Below are 14,681 nucleotides of genomic sequence, written 5' to 3' on the forward strand. Positions count from 1 at the left end.
GTCATGCACCCCCGGGATGAACCAATAACAAATCATTTAAATTGGTTTATTTTTATCTTATGTTACCTAGTTAGCATTCTTTCTTTTTATTTATGCATATTTTACTAATCACTCCCCTTTTAAACTGTTTTTTTTTTACTGTCCTATAGTACACATTGGAATGATTTCTTACTTTATTTTTTACAGCTTTTTTAAATAGATAAAGGTGTGCTCTCTCTAGCTCTCTCGCTCTCTCTGTCTCGCTCACTCACAGAGGCTGTGTGCTCCTCCGTGGCGATGACGGCTTGCGTTAAAAAATTATAATAAACATATTTGTAAAGTGGGGGAAACAGGATTTTGAAAAGTGGGGGGGACAGGTTCCCAGTGGAAATGACGGCATGCGTATGTGTGCGTCAAGTGCAAAACATATATATATATGCAAGTTGCAACACACAAACAGTAAAACTCTGCCCCTCATGTGTTGCATGACTAGGCTGTGTTCAATGGGGCTGATGTGTTGTGTAGATTCTGCCAGAAGGAAAGGTCAAACTCCTTATGAAGTGGTGAGGTGCCACTCCACATTGCTTTTCTTCCCGACTGCAACGCTGGTCCCGCAAATCAAGCAAGAACGTGATTGGTCAATATTCATTGTGGGGGGTGGGGGGAGGAGGGGTNCACGACTAGGCTGTTCAATGGGGCTGATGTGTTATGTAGATTCTGCCAGAAGGAAAATCAGCAGGGAGGTGCCACATTGCTTTTCTTCCCGACTGCAACGCTGGTCCCGCAAATCAAGCAAGAACGTGATTGGTCAATATTCATTGTGGGGGGTGGGGGGAGGAGGGGTGTTATATATATCTATATGATATATAGATATATATTTGTAGTAAGTAGATATAGTTCGCTTCGATTGAGGTTTCGTTTATGCATAGGGTAGATTCTTTTAATTACATTTCCTTTTTTTTTTGGTGTATTTTTACATTTTGGATTTGCTTGGCAAGCTACTTATTGAGGGCTTGCGAGCTACCGGTAGCTCGCGATCGACGTGTTGGAGACTCCTGCAATGGGTCCGACTAGAATGACAAATATCGTTAGTTCCGCCTATTCTGTCAGCCTAGAAATCGTTTAATCATAAACTTTTTCATTTTTAGGGGGGTCCAAAGTCAGTGTTAGGGGGGAACTGGCCCGCCCCTAGAACCACCCCTGGTCGCATGAGATAAATTGTATCCAAAATGCAACAAAAAAGATCCTGTGCATATGTGATTGACTTTATTGGATGGCACAACACAGCCAGTGAAACCTACACAAACCCTGCTTACTTTTCCACAAGGTCCAGAATATGAAACTTTCACTTGACATTAACACCATGTGCAAATGTTGGCCTTTTTAATGATATGAAAACACTGAGCTAAGCTCCTGCAGACTGCAATACATTCTTCCCCAAATGAGAGCTGAAATGCTATAGGCAATTAGAAGACTCTCTAGAATTTCCTTGAAATGAAGTGCTAAATGAAACGTGGTCGGACTGACAAGTCTGCTCTCTTTCTCACTGAGCTTCTCTGTCTTCCTGCAGCCTCTATGCAGAGGGGAAAGGTATACATGTCTCTTTAACCAAATCAAGCAGGCAATGCATGTTAGCCCTGTGGTGATTTTCCTTAATTATGCTTCAGGGTGATTTGCAAGGTGTATGACACAATGAGGACAGGAAGTCAGTCATATCATACCCTGGCATTTTTCTTCACTGCAAGCTGAGATATTCAGGCGTACTGTACTGTTTCTGACTTATATAAGGAAGTCAGCATTTTCCATTTATGGCATAAAGCAAGAAAAAAACCACACATGGAAATAATCTTTTAGTGGTTCAGATGTCAGTGGCTTAAAGTCCTGCTACAGAGTAGGGTTGCTGACCTTTGGGGAAACTAGGTCATGACCTCCTTGTCTGCAGAGCTGCATTGAGCACATTATAGGATCACTGCATATATTCCAATAGAAATCTAGGGGAGAGAATAGGCTGGCTTATGTTTCAGACTGTAACACCACGGCCAAAATCACTCTCACTATAGAAACAAAATTACAACTACTGCCCTTGAGGAAATGAATGATCCCAGAATCATTATCTTAACCGCTGTTTGTGCACTTGGTCAAGATTGTTGACACACTCGGGACACACCGTTGGTTCCCATGCCCTGCTGAGACCAGCGGGGTCAGGGCAACCTGGCACAGGGGTCGAAGGTCAGCATGATGGGCCAAAGAAATCTCCTCAAATTTCCTTAAGGTGATTTCTGAGATTTAAATTATTTGTTTTTAAATTAGGGAGGTGTCTCCATGTACGCTTTTACCTGTAAATCCACTCAAAACTAATGTACCTTTTTGCGCCAGCAGCAAGTTGTTGTAACATTAATTAACTTACAATCATATAATATACGAATGATAGATAACAAGATATTCACAGTGAGTTAGTGGCATGTACCTTACCATAGATGTTTGCATAAAAAGGTGAATGCTACTGTAGATAGTAAACAACATGTCCTGCACTTTTGTGGGTGGGGTGTACATCAGGAACAAAGCTGAGTTCAGAGAAACATCTTCTGGTATTTAAATCTTCTGTCAACACTTACAGGATTTACTGTCCATCTGTTTGCTATTTTGTATTTAATCACATCATAAACATAAGTATATGTGTAGTCAAAAGTATGCAAAATGCCACAAATAAAAGCTCTAACAAAAGACAAGCCAGAAACTCAAAATGTAAATAAGTTTGCCATTACTTCATCACATGTGAGTCATAAAAATACATTTAAAAAAACATTTGAAATGTATATGTCTGTAACATGGACTTTGTCGATGCCGCTGCCTCTGCAACATGTATATAAACACATTTATAAATGACTTGTGTAGCTCCCCAATAGTCACTGAGCAAAGTTACAATTTTGAAGAAAAACACAAAGTACCAGCGGTACTTCTCTTTGGTTATTATTTTCATTGTTATGCTCTCTGTTTTGCTCTGTCTAGGTTTAATTATTAAGAGATATTTGTAACTGTACTAATTAATCCATTAGTGACACCATCTAGAAGTTGTTACAACCGCTTATTTTATTTTAGCCATTAATGACTAATAGGTATTTTTGTTTGGTTGGTTGTATTATTATTAAATAGCTAGCTGAGGATAGGCTTTTAGAAAAGCAATCCACAATGCTTTGTTTTTGAGGGGCTGGCAATCATACTGATCAGCAATTATGCATCTACCATTGTATATATTATATATACTGTATAGAGAGACTTAAAGGGGCAATTAATGAATTGATTTTGAGTGTGAATAATCGTCATAATTGTTTATGAATGCTCTGCATAGAGCCTAGCAATACAGGATCATATTAGACTTCAAGCTACATACGGTTATTACTAAATGTGCTGAAATTATGCACAAATCAGGAATCATGGAAAATATTTACAAACTGAAAAAGTTAAACAATGAGACAGATTTTTACATTGCGTTTTAACCTGAGATAATGGATTTAAAAATCAAAGTAATGTTCAGGTGAATACAGTCAAATTGAGAAACTTCCTTTTCCATTTAATGTATACTATTCTCTAAGGAATGTACACAGCCACTATAGATGCTGTACAGCTTACTGTAGCTCTGTAGTATCAAATTAACCTGAAGTAGGTGAAAAGCAATCAGCGGCAACTCTTCAAATGTCTTCATTGCGAAGGTAGTCTTTTTTTATGACATCACAAACTGAAAGCTGTAACTTTTGGGAAAGAGATGTTCAGCATTCACTTTTTTTTCCAAATGTATCTATCCAAGGTCACAGAAATATCACGTGCAGATTCTGTTTTGAGATGATTTTCGGTTGAAATTAGCACAACCCTCAGCAGTTCTTTTGTTCTCCCACGCTTTTCTCAAATCAGCCGTCGTTTCTGCTGAACGAACCGAAAGCCAAATTATCTTATCTACCTTTCATCTTCCAACATTTTTCATCTGCATCACATTTTATTTGAGATTAAAGTAGGGCTGTGTCTTTGTGCAGCACTAATTGCCATAGAGCTTCAGTAATTAAAGGACAATAAAGCCTTAGTAGTAATTAGTTTCTCTTGTTTGGTTGCTAGCCCATCAATTGTGCCTCAATAATACTGATCATTAGCATGCGCCTGGGCAGTGAGGGATGCTGGGAAAAGAGCCCTGCACACACAGCACTCCACATTCCATTCCCATGAAGCCATGGCACCGGGCCATGTGGTTAACCCTCTGAGTGCCGGGCCTGGGAGAGTGGCAGCCTGTGCCTAACAGCGATGGCCCCCACTGTATGAAGAAAAAAGGGTAAAGAAGAGGTTTCACTGTAACCTAATAGACCTGCTGAAATAATAACCAGCTTTTTACATGTGTGAAGGTTGGGAACACAAGAGCTGCAGCAGTGGGCAGATGCTTCTGTCAAGGTTTGTGTAAAAACAATTGTACCCCTCTCAGTGTTACATTTACCTAATGAAAGCCTGCCTGCAAAACTGTTTAGGAGCGATAAAGTGGATATATCACCTTTTTTAATCCTAAAAAGGCCAGATCAAATCTTTAAACAGAACAACATCAGGAGAATAAAGAATATTTGTGTGCAGGCAGGGTGTATGGATTGTGCTGTAAACTGTGGCATAGTAATAACGCCAGGCAGCAGAAAATGTGCTCTGTTCTGTACTTTGCCTTGACATGATTGAAAGACAATGGTCCCATGGATAGGCCATTTCAACATCAAATGTGCATGCACATCACAGGGCAAGGGTGTGCTATCCATCACATTCAGTGGGCTGTCAGAGGCAGCTCTCACAGCCCCAGCGTCTCTCTGCACACATTTGCAACTGTGTGGCAATATAAGATTAAACCTCCTTGTACATATTCCAGTACAATCTTTCACCCATCCTTAAAAGTCAGCATTGTTCCCTGCTCTGCATTTCTAGGTGAGTTAAACAGCTTTAATTTGATGTTTTCTTGTTTTGTGCACATCAAAATAACACTCAACTTTAAGCACAGCTGGAGACAAAAACAACCTTATGATTATTGAAATGTACTTTTAAAAGCAACCAAACAACACCATTCAAAGGCATTGGTAAAATTAGAGAGGCCTATCTAAGTGAATTTTGCTCACTGCCTTGGGAAATAAGCTGTGATAGGGTTTTGTATAATCAGGTGATATTAAAAGGATACATTAAACAGGTTCACTTCTTAGCCAAAAAGCAAATAAATAAAAAAACATGGTCGAACTACAGAGAGAATACGTGCAGCCACATCCCATCAGTCTTGGCACAACAGTCCAAATGGAAGCCTTTATGAAGCACTGATGGAGGCAGAGTGCGCTTTATAATGCACGTCCGTGCACACTACTACATTTGCAGCTAATCAGAAGCGCGCAGTTGCAGAAAGGAGAGCGGTTGCCAAGGCAGCCACCACTCTCCCCTCCCCCTTTCCCTCCGTTCCTGTTTCCCGTTTATTATCGGCAGAGGTCGCATGGCAGAGGGAAGACCACTTCTGTACTGGAACCAATGCAAGAATATGCACCTCCATAACAAAGCCTGTATGGACTCCTGAGAGCAGTAGTGGGAACACAGAGGCTGCACATTTATCCAGCCGTAGTAGAATATCTTTAAACAAGAGAATATTTTAAGTTGGCAGTTTGCTCTTATTTGTTGTTGAACATCGGGATAGTTTTGCAAACACGTGTGTTTCCGTGATATTTGCGCTCTCCGGTCTCAGTGAGTGAGTGTTTGTCATCCCGGCGCTGAGAGGAGGACTGCGCATCTTCACCAGAGTTGGTGCCGAAGTTCGGCCGCGAACGGATGTGAGGGAAGAGTGAACCGAGTAAAACTCCCCCACTTCTTTTTGTGTCTCTCCTGCTTCGGCGTTGTGTGTTTGCTGAGACAATAGTGAGTCAAAGACGCTGAAAGTGATTTCATGCCTTCAGTCTCGCACAACCTGAGATGGACGTGAGATTTTATCCTGCGCCCCCGGCTAATGTGGGTTCATGCTCCCTACCGACTGATCCAAGTTGTCTGAGCTCCTTGGACTATTACCACTCTAACAAGGTAAATAACAAACTATGTTTCCCCGTGCTTTTACATGTTTTATATCTCAACTGTCCCCTTCTATACTAGCCTGCAACAATCACGTAATGCATGCGTTTTTGTATTCACTTGCCCCAAACACACACTTCATAAACACGTCAAGTGTCAGCAAATAAAGTGACCTGAGCTAGGATGGACTGGTTTTAATTTAGGCTTGAACGGGACACATAATTTGTATTCACTGTTACTTTTTCTGAAACCTGCAATCATTCTATTTTGCTTTTGAGAGAAAATCCAACTTTGTTTCCCTCCTCTAACCAACATGGTTATTATGTTATTTCCCCGGTGAGATTGTGCAGTTGTGCTCCGCGCAAAGCTGGCATTAAGTGTCCCACCCGATGTGAAATACCAGGGGCTGTATAGAATCCATACTGCCCCACTCTGCTCCAACATTATCTTCCCTCTCAATCATTTATTTTAGCTTACATGGGTTTTCCGCTGGGAGTTCAACGATTAAATGGATGTGTGCCAGTAATGTACTGTTAATTACTTTGTAAGTAGAGACCACAGAGTCTGGCTGGTACAAAGTATCACTCTTTTCTCTCAGTTTTGACACCCCGCGGCTTTCGGCTTGTGACCTGCACTGACTCCATTGCAAGTGCGCAGGTGGCATTTAAAACAACATTATGACTATTTTGTAGTCTGACATTTTACAATAGAAAAAAATGTAAATCATCCTTTTTTGAAATATAAACAGTGAGTACTCACACTGTTAGTATAAATGTCAAAAATAATTGGGGAACTACAAATGTTTTCCCATAGGAGATACAAAAAAACAAAACACAAAGTTAAATAAGATCACAGCTCAAGTATGATTACCAATACCACAGTATATAGGCCTACCCTGTGGAAAAACTATGAAAACTATTGTAAAGTGTTTTTTTGAAAGAATTTGACTTTGCTGTCACTTACCGTGTTTGAATAAACCAACTGGACCTGCTGTAGAGGGAGATGTTCTGGAGCTTGCTTTCACAGATATAGATTGTTTTCAGGTATATGAAAGCGAAAGGGAATGTTACATGGTTGGGGATGCTTTGTTTTTCTCCGTGTGGGCAATGGAAAGTCTCTGTACCCGAACGGAACATTTCAGTAACTGACTGAAAAGATCATCTCCCAATTTAGATCATACAAAATGACACTACAATTAACACTGCTCAGGAAGGAAGCTTTTTCTTTGCACAAAACTGAAAGAAAAAGGAAACAGGATTATTTGTTTTTAGCTATTATAGCATTCGATTAAATAAGGTGTATTTATATGAAACACTGATAAGGAATGTGTACACCTGAGACACACAAATAGGCTCATATAACTAGGCAGGCTATGTCTTTGTAGGTCAAACGAATTAGGATCATCCTGCATTCGGATAATCTCAAGAATATGATGATATCCCCACATTGCATGAATCCTGGAAACAAAGCCACTAGATATTAAATGATAGAAAGTCACGGAAAGGAAAAAAGTCAAGGAAAGCGACACCAACTGCTGTCACCGATACAAAAGTGTGGCTCCCCTCAACATTACAAGTGTTCATTTGAATTATTGAAACCCCTCCGCTCCCTTTGCATGAGGGACTTGGGGCTCTCTCTACAAAGGGAGGTCTAATTTGCTATCATCACATGTGTAACACTAACTACCTTCACTAGCAATGCAAATGAGGCCCGGGAGCAGCAGGGATCACTTGGTGTCCTGTTAACAGAGGGTCAAGTTCCCCTCCTCAAGCTTGTCAAACTGGCCGTGGCACTAAAGAGACATGTGCTGGGTGGTGTAGGCACAGGATCTACGGATCATATCTGCTCGCTTTTAATCATCTCTGACAGCTCTGGTTGGTCAAATTCTGCCCAAGTCTCTTTCTGAAGCAGCGCTGAGGCAAAAGGCTAATCATAGCATTAAGGTCAATTGTTTTTTATGGGCTTACTTTGCATATTCATGTAGACATCTTGGTTTGTGGCTGAATTTGTTGGCCTCTTTAGCTTGAGAATATTCTTCTGGGATAATATTATTGGAAAAGAGTCAAAATAATTTGAATACAAATAAGCTTTTGGTAACATTGTTGCAATTTGGCAACCATGTTGAGATTTATCACCATTATACACATTTCTGGCTGCTCCAGTATCCCTGTTTAAAAAAAGAAGCAATTTTACAGCCTGAGAAAAGATCTCTCTTTTTATCGCTGGGAAATTAACAGTGTTAATCTGACTCACACACAGGCTTAATTGGATAAAATGAGCATGCGCTGGTATTTTAGCTTCATAGTCTGTTTATTTGGAAAGCTGTTTTGTGTGCTACTGACTCAATGAATGCTTCCGTGGCCACAACCATAGTTTGAGTAATTATCAAGTTTATTTCACTTCCAGGGCTGTCATGTTTTCAGCCGTTGTCACACTGCTCATTTGGTGCCGCAGCTTGTTTCGTTTCTAATAGTTATGTGCTACTTTCTTCTGGATGTGTTCTTCCTCTCTGTGCTGATCATTATTGTCAACACGAAATGCTGCTTGAATAGTTTCCGTTAACTTGGCAGTGTGTCCATGATGAACAAAAACGTCTTGCCTGTAGGAAACGCAAACCTTTTTTCAGTCAACGTTTGTCACTGACTATAGTGCTTAAGTAACATGAATCATTCTGCCTGCCAAATCAGTTTGTGCTGTAATCACTGAGAAGTTCAGAATCGCAGAACAGCAAAAGGTGAAGGACGCTAACAAGAGATGCATAAATTGAGCGGAGAAAGTACTTCAAGCGCAGATTTAGATGATTCAGAAAGATCAATAAATAACCCTGAAGATTTCTACTTCAATGCTTTCAATACTCACTTTATTTCACTGTGAGTGTGTGTGTCTTTTATTGCTGTGAAGTTCTCCCAGAGCCGAGGAGAAATGACACAGAATAATACCATTATAACAGCTTTGTGCTCTGATGGTAATACAAACATATGTTGTAATGCTTCTGCTTCCTTACAGGCTGCAGGGTACATATAATACTCATACATACAGTGCAAATACTAAAATACCATGTATTGTATTGAAGTATAAAGATGCATTTTCCATTACACAACATGTGCGACTGTAAATGTCCGGCACCTTTAGTTTGCTCTGTGAAATGGGCACACAGTGTCTGCTCCTTTATTTGAATACCTTAATCAAACATTGCTGCTGCTGGGGTGAGGTGCTGCATACAGTACAGCAATAGCATAGAGTGCAGAGAGAGCCCTGTGTTTATACACTCAGGCCCCACCCAGCTCATATATCCTCCCAACAACTGATATCTGCTTAGATAGGGCATGACTGAAGAGCTGGCTTTGTTAGTTGGTGGTCTACTCTGCCTTTAGATAAGCTGTGGTATGATGCGCTCCATTTGAATGGCTTATCTCAGTTTTATTTTTTATTACAGGACTGCCTGGTGTATAGTGTGCAAAGGTTTGACTACTTTGCATTAATATATTCCGTGGATTTCCATCAACTGGTCAAGTGAAATAAGCTCCTAAACAAACACAGAAATATTTATTGTTGGTTTTGGCTAAATGTACACAGGTTATTTTTAGAACCTCGTGTACTTAAGCACGGACGACAAATTAACCGGTCTCTGTGATGCTGTAGTGTATGTTCATGTTGAGTGGCGTTGTCGCTATTAGCTAATGACAAACTCTGTGGTATGTGACAGAGAGGCAGAAAGGGAGAATCAAAGGATGAGTGAGAGAGTCAAATGGGTTGAAGTAATCAGTGGCCCAGTATGGAGACAGTGGGTGTGTGTGTGTGTGTGTGTGTGTGTGTGTGTGTGTGTGTGTGTGTGTGTGTGTAATGCATGTTTGATGATGTGTGTGGAATGAGATAGCATGCGTGCGACCCTGTGACTGCCTCTGTGTGAGTGTGAGAGATAAATGCTTGTTGTCCTTTACTGATAGCAGACTGCAAACAGTCAGAGCACATCGGAATCAAAACACTCAAGTACAAGGGAATGGAGTTGAAACAGATAATCACATAACCCCAAACAAACACATGGAGATGGACATAAACATATTGAAAATGACACTGATTTAAAAACCCTGTAATGTAATCCAGTGAATTAGGAAGAAAAAGAGAAAATAACACACAGAGAAAAAGAGCTGTGCTTTCTTTGTTGAATCCAATTTTCTCTACATAGCCTTTATAGTACTTTACCATTTTCTCTCTTTCCTTCTTTCTCTACCATACAACTATTAAAATAAAGCAATTTATGTCTGAAAGGGCCCACGCCTAGACCAGCCCTGGCACTGTGTGTGTGTGTGTGTGTGTGTGTGTGTGTGTCTGTGTGTGTGTGTCTGTGTGTGTGTGTGTGTGTGTGTGTGTGTGTGTGAGNACCTAGTGTCCCGATCGGAGAGGGAAGAATAATAATATTAATAATAATCCGTGCATTTTATCCATTCATTTCCCCAACATTGTGGTAAAAAAACCACACGTTTAATCCATGTTGGTGTACTACAACTACAAAAAGCATTTGTTTGATTTCTCATCAGGAAATGCAGACCGGCTCAAACAAACGATTTTTAAATGATCATCCTCACGATCATTTAATGTATCATATGTTCGCCGAATTGACATGAAAGCACTAATAAATGTAGTTTCATCCACTTGAGTTTACAACTAAAAAAATTATCGATTTGTTTTTATATCACATCCTACGGGAGGAAATTCAGCAGCTCTCACTACCGATTTGTAATCCTAATTTAATCATCCTCTTCACCACGATCATTTATGTTTGCCGAATTGACATGAAAGCACTGACAAATATGAATATACTGTAGTCAACTTCATTAAAACGTTATTAACGTGCATAAACTCAGTAATTCACCATTTCTACGCATGACAACACACTTTGTCCGTGTTTGGCTCTCTCGCCGCACAGTGAAGCGTTCCCGCATTGACGTCACTTCCGGCTTCCCCCAAAACTTCGAAATGAGTCGAAGGAATTTCCCCGCGATGTTCGAAATCATTGATATTTTTCGGAACGGTATCGCACCTTCTTTTTTAAACTGACGGTTCGAGATGACTAGTAGCCCAATATTTCATTGCACAACAGTTGTTGGGATGCTGTCACAGGCTCTTTAAGGTTGTGCATTAAAAAGGTAACTTAAGTATTCTTGTAATGCGAACAAGTATAGAAATGAGAAAATATGTATAACTGTAAATAGTTACTGTCCACAACCGTGTTTAGGTTACTTTTCTCATATTTTACACCTTTCCGCAACAAATCTTTCTCTAACATTACTGCCAACTGAACTTGCAGGACTGATGAAACACCAGTGTACCTTGTTGACGACGTCTCCAAAGGTAAGGTTAGTCACAGCCATCCCTGCGTAGCGGCGCAGAGCCATGTTGATGGGGTCGTTCTGCATGCCGTACATGTCCTGCTCCAGATGGATCAAATCAGCCACGACCTGCAGACCGCCTGGAACACAACACAACCAACTCTGAGCAAAAGGGGCCACTAGTGTTAAGTGAAAATAAGACTGGTAGTTGTTTCACAAACCTAATTCGTTCATGGCACGTCGGTACTCCTCTTCAAAGGAAAGCTTCATGATGGCGCACATGGCCTGACAGATCTGAGGGTCTACAGGCTCAGGGATGTCTGCAGAGAGGAAAATAAATAAGTTTATTAACAATAAATCTACTGAATGAGAAAACTCATCTGTGAAATATGTGCCTTTACTGTATGTTGTACTGGTACAACACAAACAATGTACTGCATTTTGCTGTACCCAAAAAAACTCCTAGCTCGTCGCCACAAAAATGAAGGGATATGTAATTGGTTTTAAATGCAAAGAAGAAAATTGTGAGTGGAGGAAGAAGTCCTCAAATAATTTACTTTAGTTATAGAAGTGATACTATAGTGTGCAATTAACGACTGTTTTATTGACTTTGTTTAGCACTTATAATTCACATAAGCCATGGACTGTTGTGTTGTGTATGATGTGTAAGTTTAACATTTTGGTGGGACTAAACGACTTGAGCATAATTTCCCATTCTTATAAATTGTTTGTAAGTGCAGCGGAAAGTTGTGGGCCATGAATGTAAAAGAAGAACGTGTAGGCCCAAATATATTTAAATGTAAGCTGTTTTGAAGCAATGGAACGTAATGTGTGTGAATGTGAGATAGTTCTAACAGCCTGTCAGAGTAATCGCAGGTTAGGATGCCCGCCGCATATTATTTTTACATTGGGCCCGCCCTGGGAAATCAAATGCCCGCCCACAGATTTATGTCTGCCGCCGGGTCTGAGTAGGAACCTGAGGCATAGGTGGTGTGAGCTCCTCCTGGTCTAAAGTTTATAAACTCTGTTCCCCAGTGGGTGTGGTTAAGTCTAGAGGTGACTCCGCCCGTTTAAAGGGTTGTTCGCATTTCCAAATGTATTGAGGGAGCTTAACCGACCAATGGAGTTTTAAGAAGTTGACTGACCGGTGGTTTTGGTTCCTCCAGGGGACGGTGTCCCTGCGTGGCTCTCGATCCAGTCCCAGCCGCTGTCACAGTATGTCCGGACCTGCTCCAGCAGGTGCAGCACCCGCATCTCGCGGCGGGCCTGGCCCTCGTCCTGCTGGGAGTAGATGATGTTGTGGAGGGCGGCGCTGGCTCTAGATCTGGCCTCCCTGCTGCAGCCCGTCACAGTCCCTTCTGTCACTGCCTCCCCCCCGCTGGGGGCTTCGTGTAGGATCTGGACCAACAGCGGGACGCAGCCGGACTTTCTCATAGCAATGCAGCTGTCCTGAGAGCTGGACAGAGCCAGCAGAGTGCGAGACATCTCCTCCTTATCTCTGTTGGCGAGCATGGAGAGCAGCCAGAACACCATCTCCACCTGAAGGGAGGGGCAGGAAAACTGTTATATGAAGATCATTATTAGGCCCAGTCACCGACAGAGACAGTGCGGAGGACCTATTTAAACTGATAGAATTATAATATTTTGTATTTGCCGGGTTTGAATGCGTTTCTGGGGTGCTTGCAATAGTCCAAAACACATGAAAGTTAGTGGGGGGAGAGTAAAAAGTGGTCACCTTGCTGCCTCCATCTGCAGGAGCTTCTGTTCCTGCGCCTCCATTCTCTGGCTCTCCAGCAGGGGGCTTCTCAGCTCCAGAAAGCTACACACACACACACACACACACACACACACACACACACACACACACACACACACACACACACACACACACACACACGTCAAAGAAGACATGAGAATGAGGGGGATAAACTGAAGATATGCTTTGATTTGAACAGATTTTTGAACGGAGAACCAAGTAGAGAATGTGATTCATGTCCGAGATGATCAGGTATACCAGCAGTACACAAACTATCCATGCATTCTAAATGTGACATACAAACAAGTGTTGGGTGTCATAATGATGTATGCCACATTTATACGGCAATATCCGTCACTGTGATATCCTCGATCTTTGCAGACAAATCACTCGTCAGATATTTCACTTAAAACTGATTCTCAATTATTTTATCATTATAACTATATTTAATAATTACATTATATATTTACATAATAAATACAACAAGCACAATGTCACACCAAACAATATCTTGTTTACAAAAATGTGTCAATGCCGTTCTTAAATGTTGTATGTGAGGGACTACGGATGGAAATTAGCTCAAAGCTAAAATCCGGCATGTTTACGTTTTAAAGCATTATTTGTTTTAAATGTTCATCAATGTGCATTGTCCCTCTTCAAATAAACGATGAAATGAAAAATAAATGAAAAATGTTCTCATCTTATTTCTTTTTGGTATCAACCATGAATTAAATAATGATGGAAAACATCCGTCATGTGAGATCAGAGTTATGAATATCTCAGGATCTGTTTAGTTGATGTTCCGCACATCAGCTGCTGATATGTAGAAACCCTGAATACACAAAGCTGAGGAATCCGCTTATCTACCGTCCAATTTTTTTTTTTGGAAGGTAACTTCCGGTGGCAGAATATGAAAAAACTAGTTTTTTTGTTTCTGTTTTCTAGTGATTTTATTTTTTGTTTTGAGAAGTAGAAAATGAAAATCATCCCGTTTTTTAAGTTTAGTAAATCCCTTTTTGACCATGATAAACATTTTTTTCAATTTTGGTTTTTCAATTTTAAAATGAAAATTAAATATCCAGTCGTTTTTTGTTTTGAATATCCATTTGTGAAAAGAAAATCCAATGACCAAAACATACACTGAGCGTTGCACACAGCTCCTAACTATATTTCAGCATGATTTTTTTTGTTCATATTATTTATAAATCCTCTCGTACATTAGGTGAAGTCAGTTCTGGGCTGAATGCCAGAGAAGGAGGAAAACAACACTGACCCATTTCTGCTCTCTGTGCATTTAAAAGCCAACGGCTGAATCAATTATATTAATAACAGGAGCACAGACAGAGAGAGGGATGAGAAATACTTTCAATTTGATCTTTTGAACACTTCTTACCCATCCTGTAGACTCACAGACCGCTCCCTGAAGCAGCTTTTACAGGCTGATTTGATAAATAAAACTCATTTAAGTAGTAGTGGAAAGTAGGCCATGTTATCATGAGTATTCCCTCTTTTTGTTCTTGCTGTTTTCCTCTGTACGTTTCTTTTTATGTTTTTCATTATTT

At 40.5% G+C, this 14,681-nt stretch overlaps 2 protein-coding genes across 5 annotated transcripts in view; one reads left to right on the top strand and one right to left on the bottom strand.

Moving 5' to 3' along the window:
* The first annotated feature begins 5,480 nt into the window (after positions 1-5,480).
* The window catches only part of LOC104956588 (TOX high mobility group box family member 2-like), a 74,999-nt gene continuing 65,798 nt past the window's right edge, over positions 5,481-14,681 (top strand). For all 3 annotated transcript variants that reach the window (XM_010784095.1, XM_010784096.1, XM_010784097.1), the window contains exon 1: positions 5,481-6,045. In XM_010784095.1, the coding sequence (XP_010782397.1) occupies positions 5,941-6,045 (105 nt within the window). In that variant the 5' untranslated portion in view covers positions 5,481-5,940. The remainder of the gene's footprint in view (positions 6,046-14,681) is intronic.
* Positions 11,272-13,211, bottom strand: LOC104956589 (adenomatous polyposis coli protein 2-like). Of its 2 annotated transcripts, XM_010784101.1 has the most exons (4): positions 13,099-13,211; positions 12,509-12,902; positions 11,585-11,683; positions 11,272-11,503 (listed from the first exon to the last, which is right to left on the bottom strand). In XM_010784101.1, the coding sequence occupies exons 2-4, from the start codon at positions 12,894-12,896 to the stop codon at positions 11,280-11,282; spliced, it is 711 nt and encodes a 236-aa protein (XP_010782403.1). In that variant the 5' UTR covers positions 12,897-12,902; positions 13,099-13,211; the 3' UTR covers positions 11,272-11,279. The 2 variants fall into 2 exon arrangements, with proteins under 2 accessions (XP_010782403.1, XP_010782402.1); XM_010784100.1 differs by having other exon boundaries at positions 12,509-13,211.

The sequence above is a fragment of the Notothenia coriiceps genome, unplaced genomic scaffold (genome assembly GCF_000735185.1).
Source record: "Notothenia coriiceps isolate Sejong01 unplaced genomic scaffold, NC01 NC01_scaffold00026101, whole genome shotgun sequence".
NCBI classification, from domain to species: Eukaryota; Metazoa; Chordata; class Actinopteri; order Perciformes; family Nototheniidae; genus Notothenia; species Notothenia coriiceps.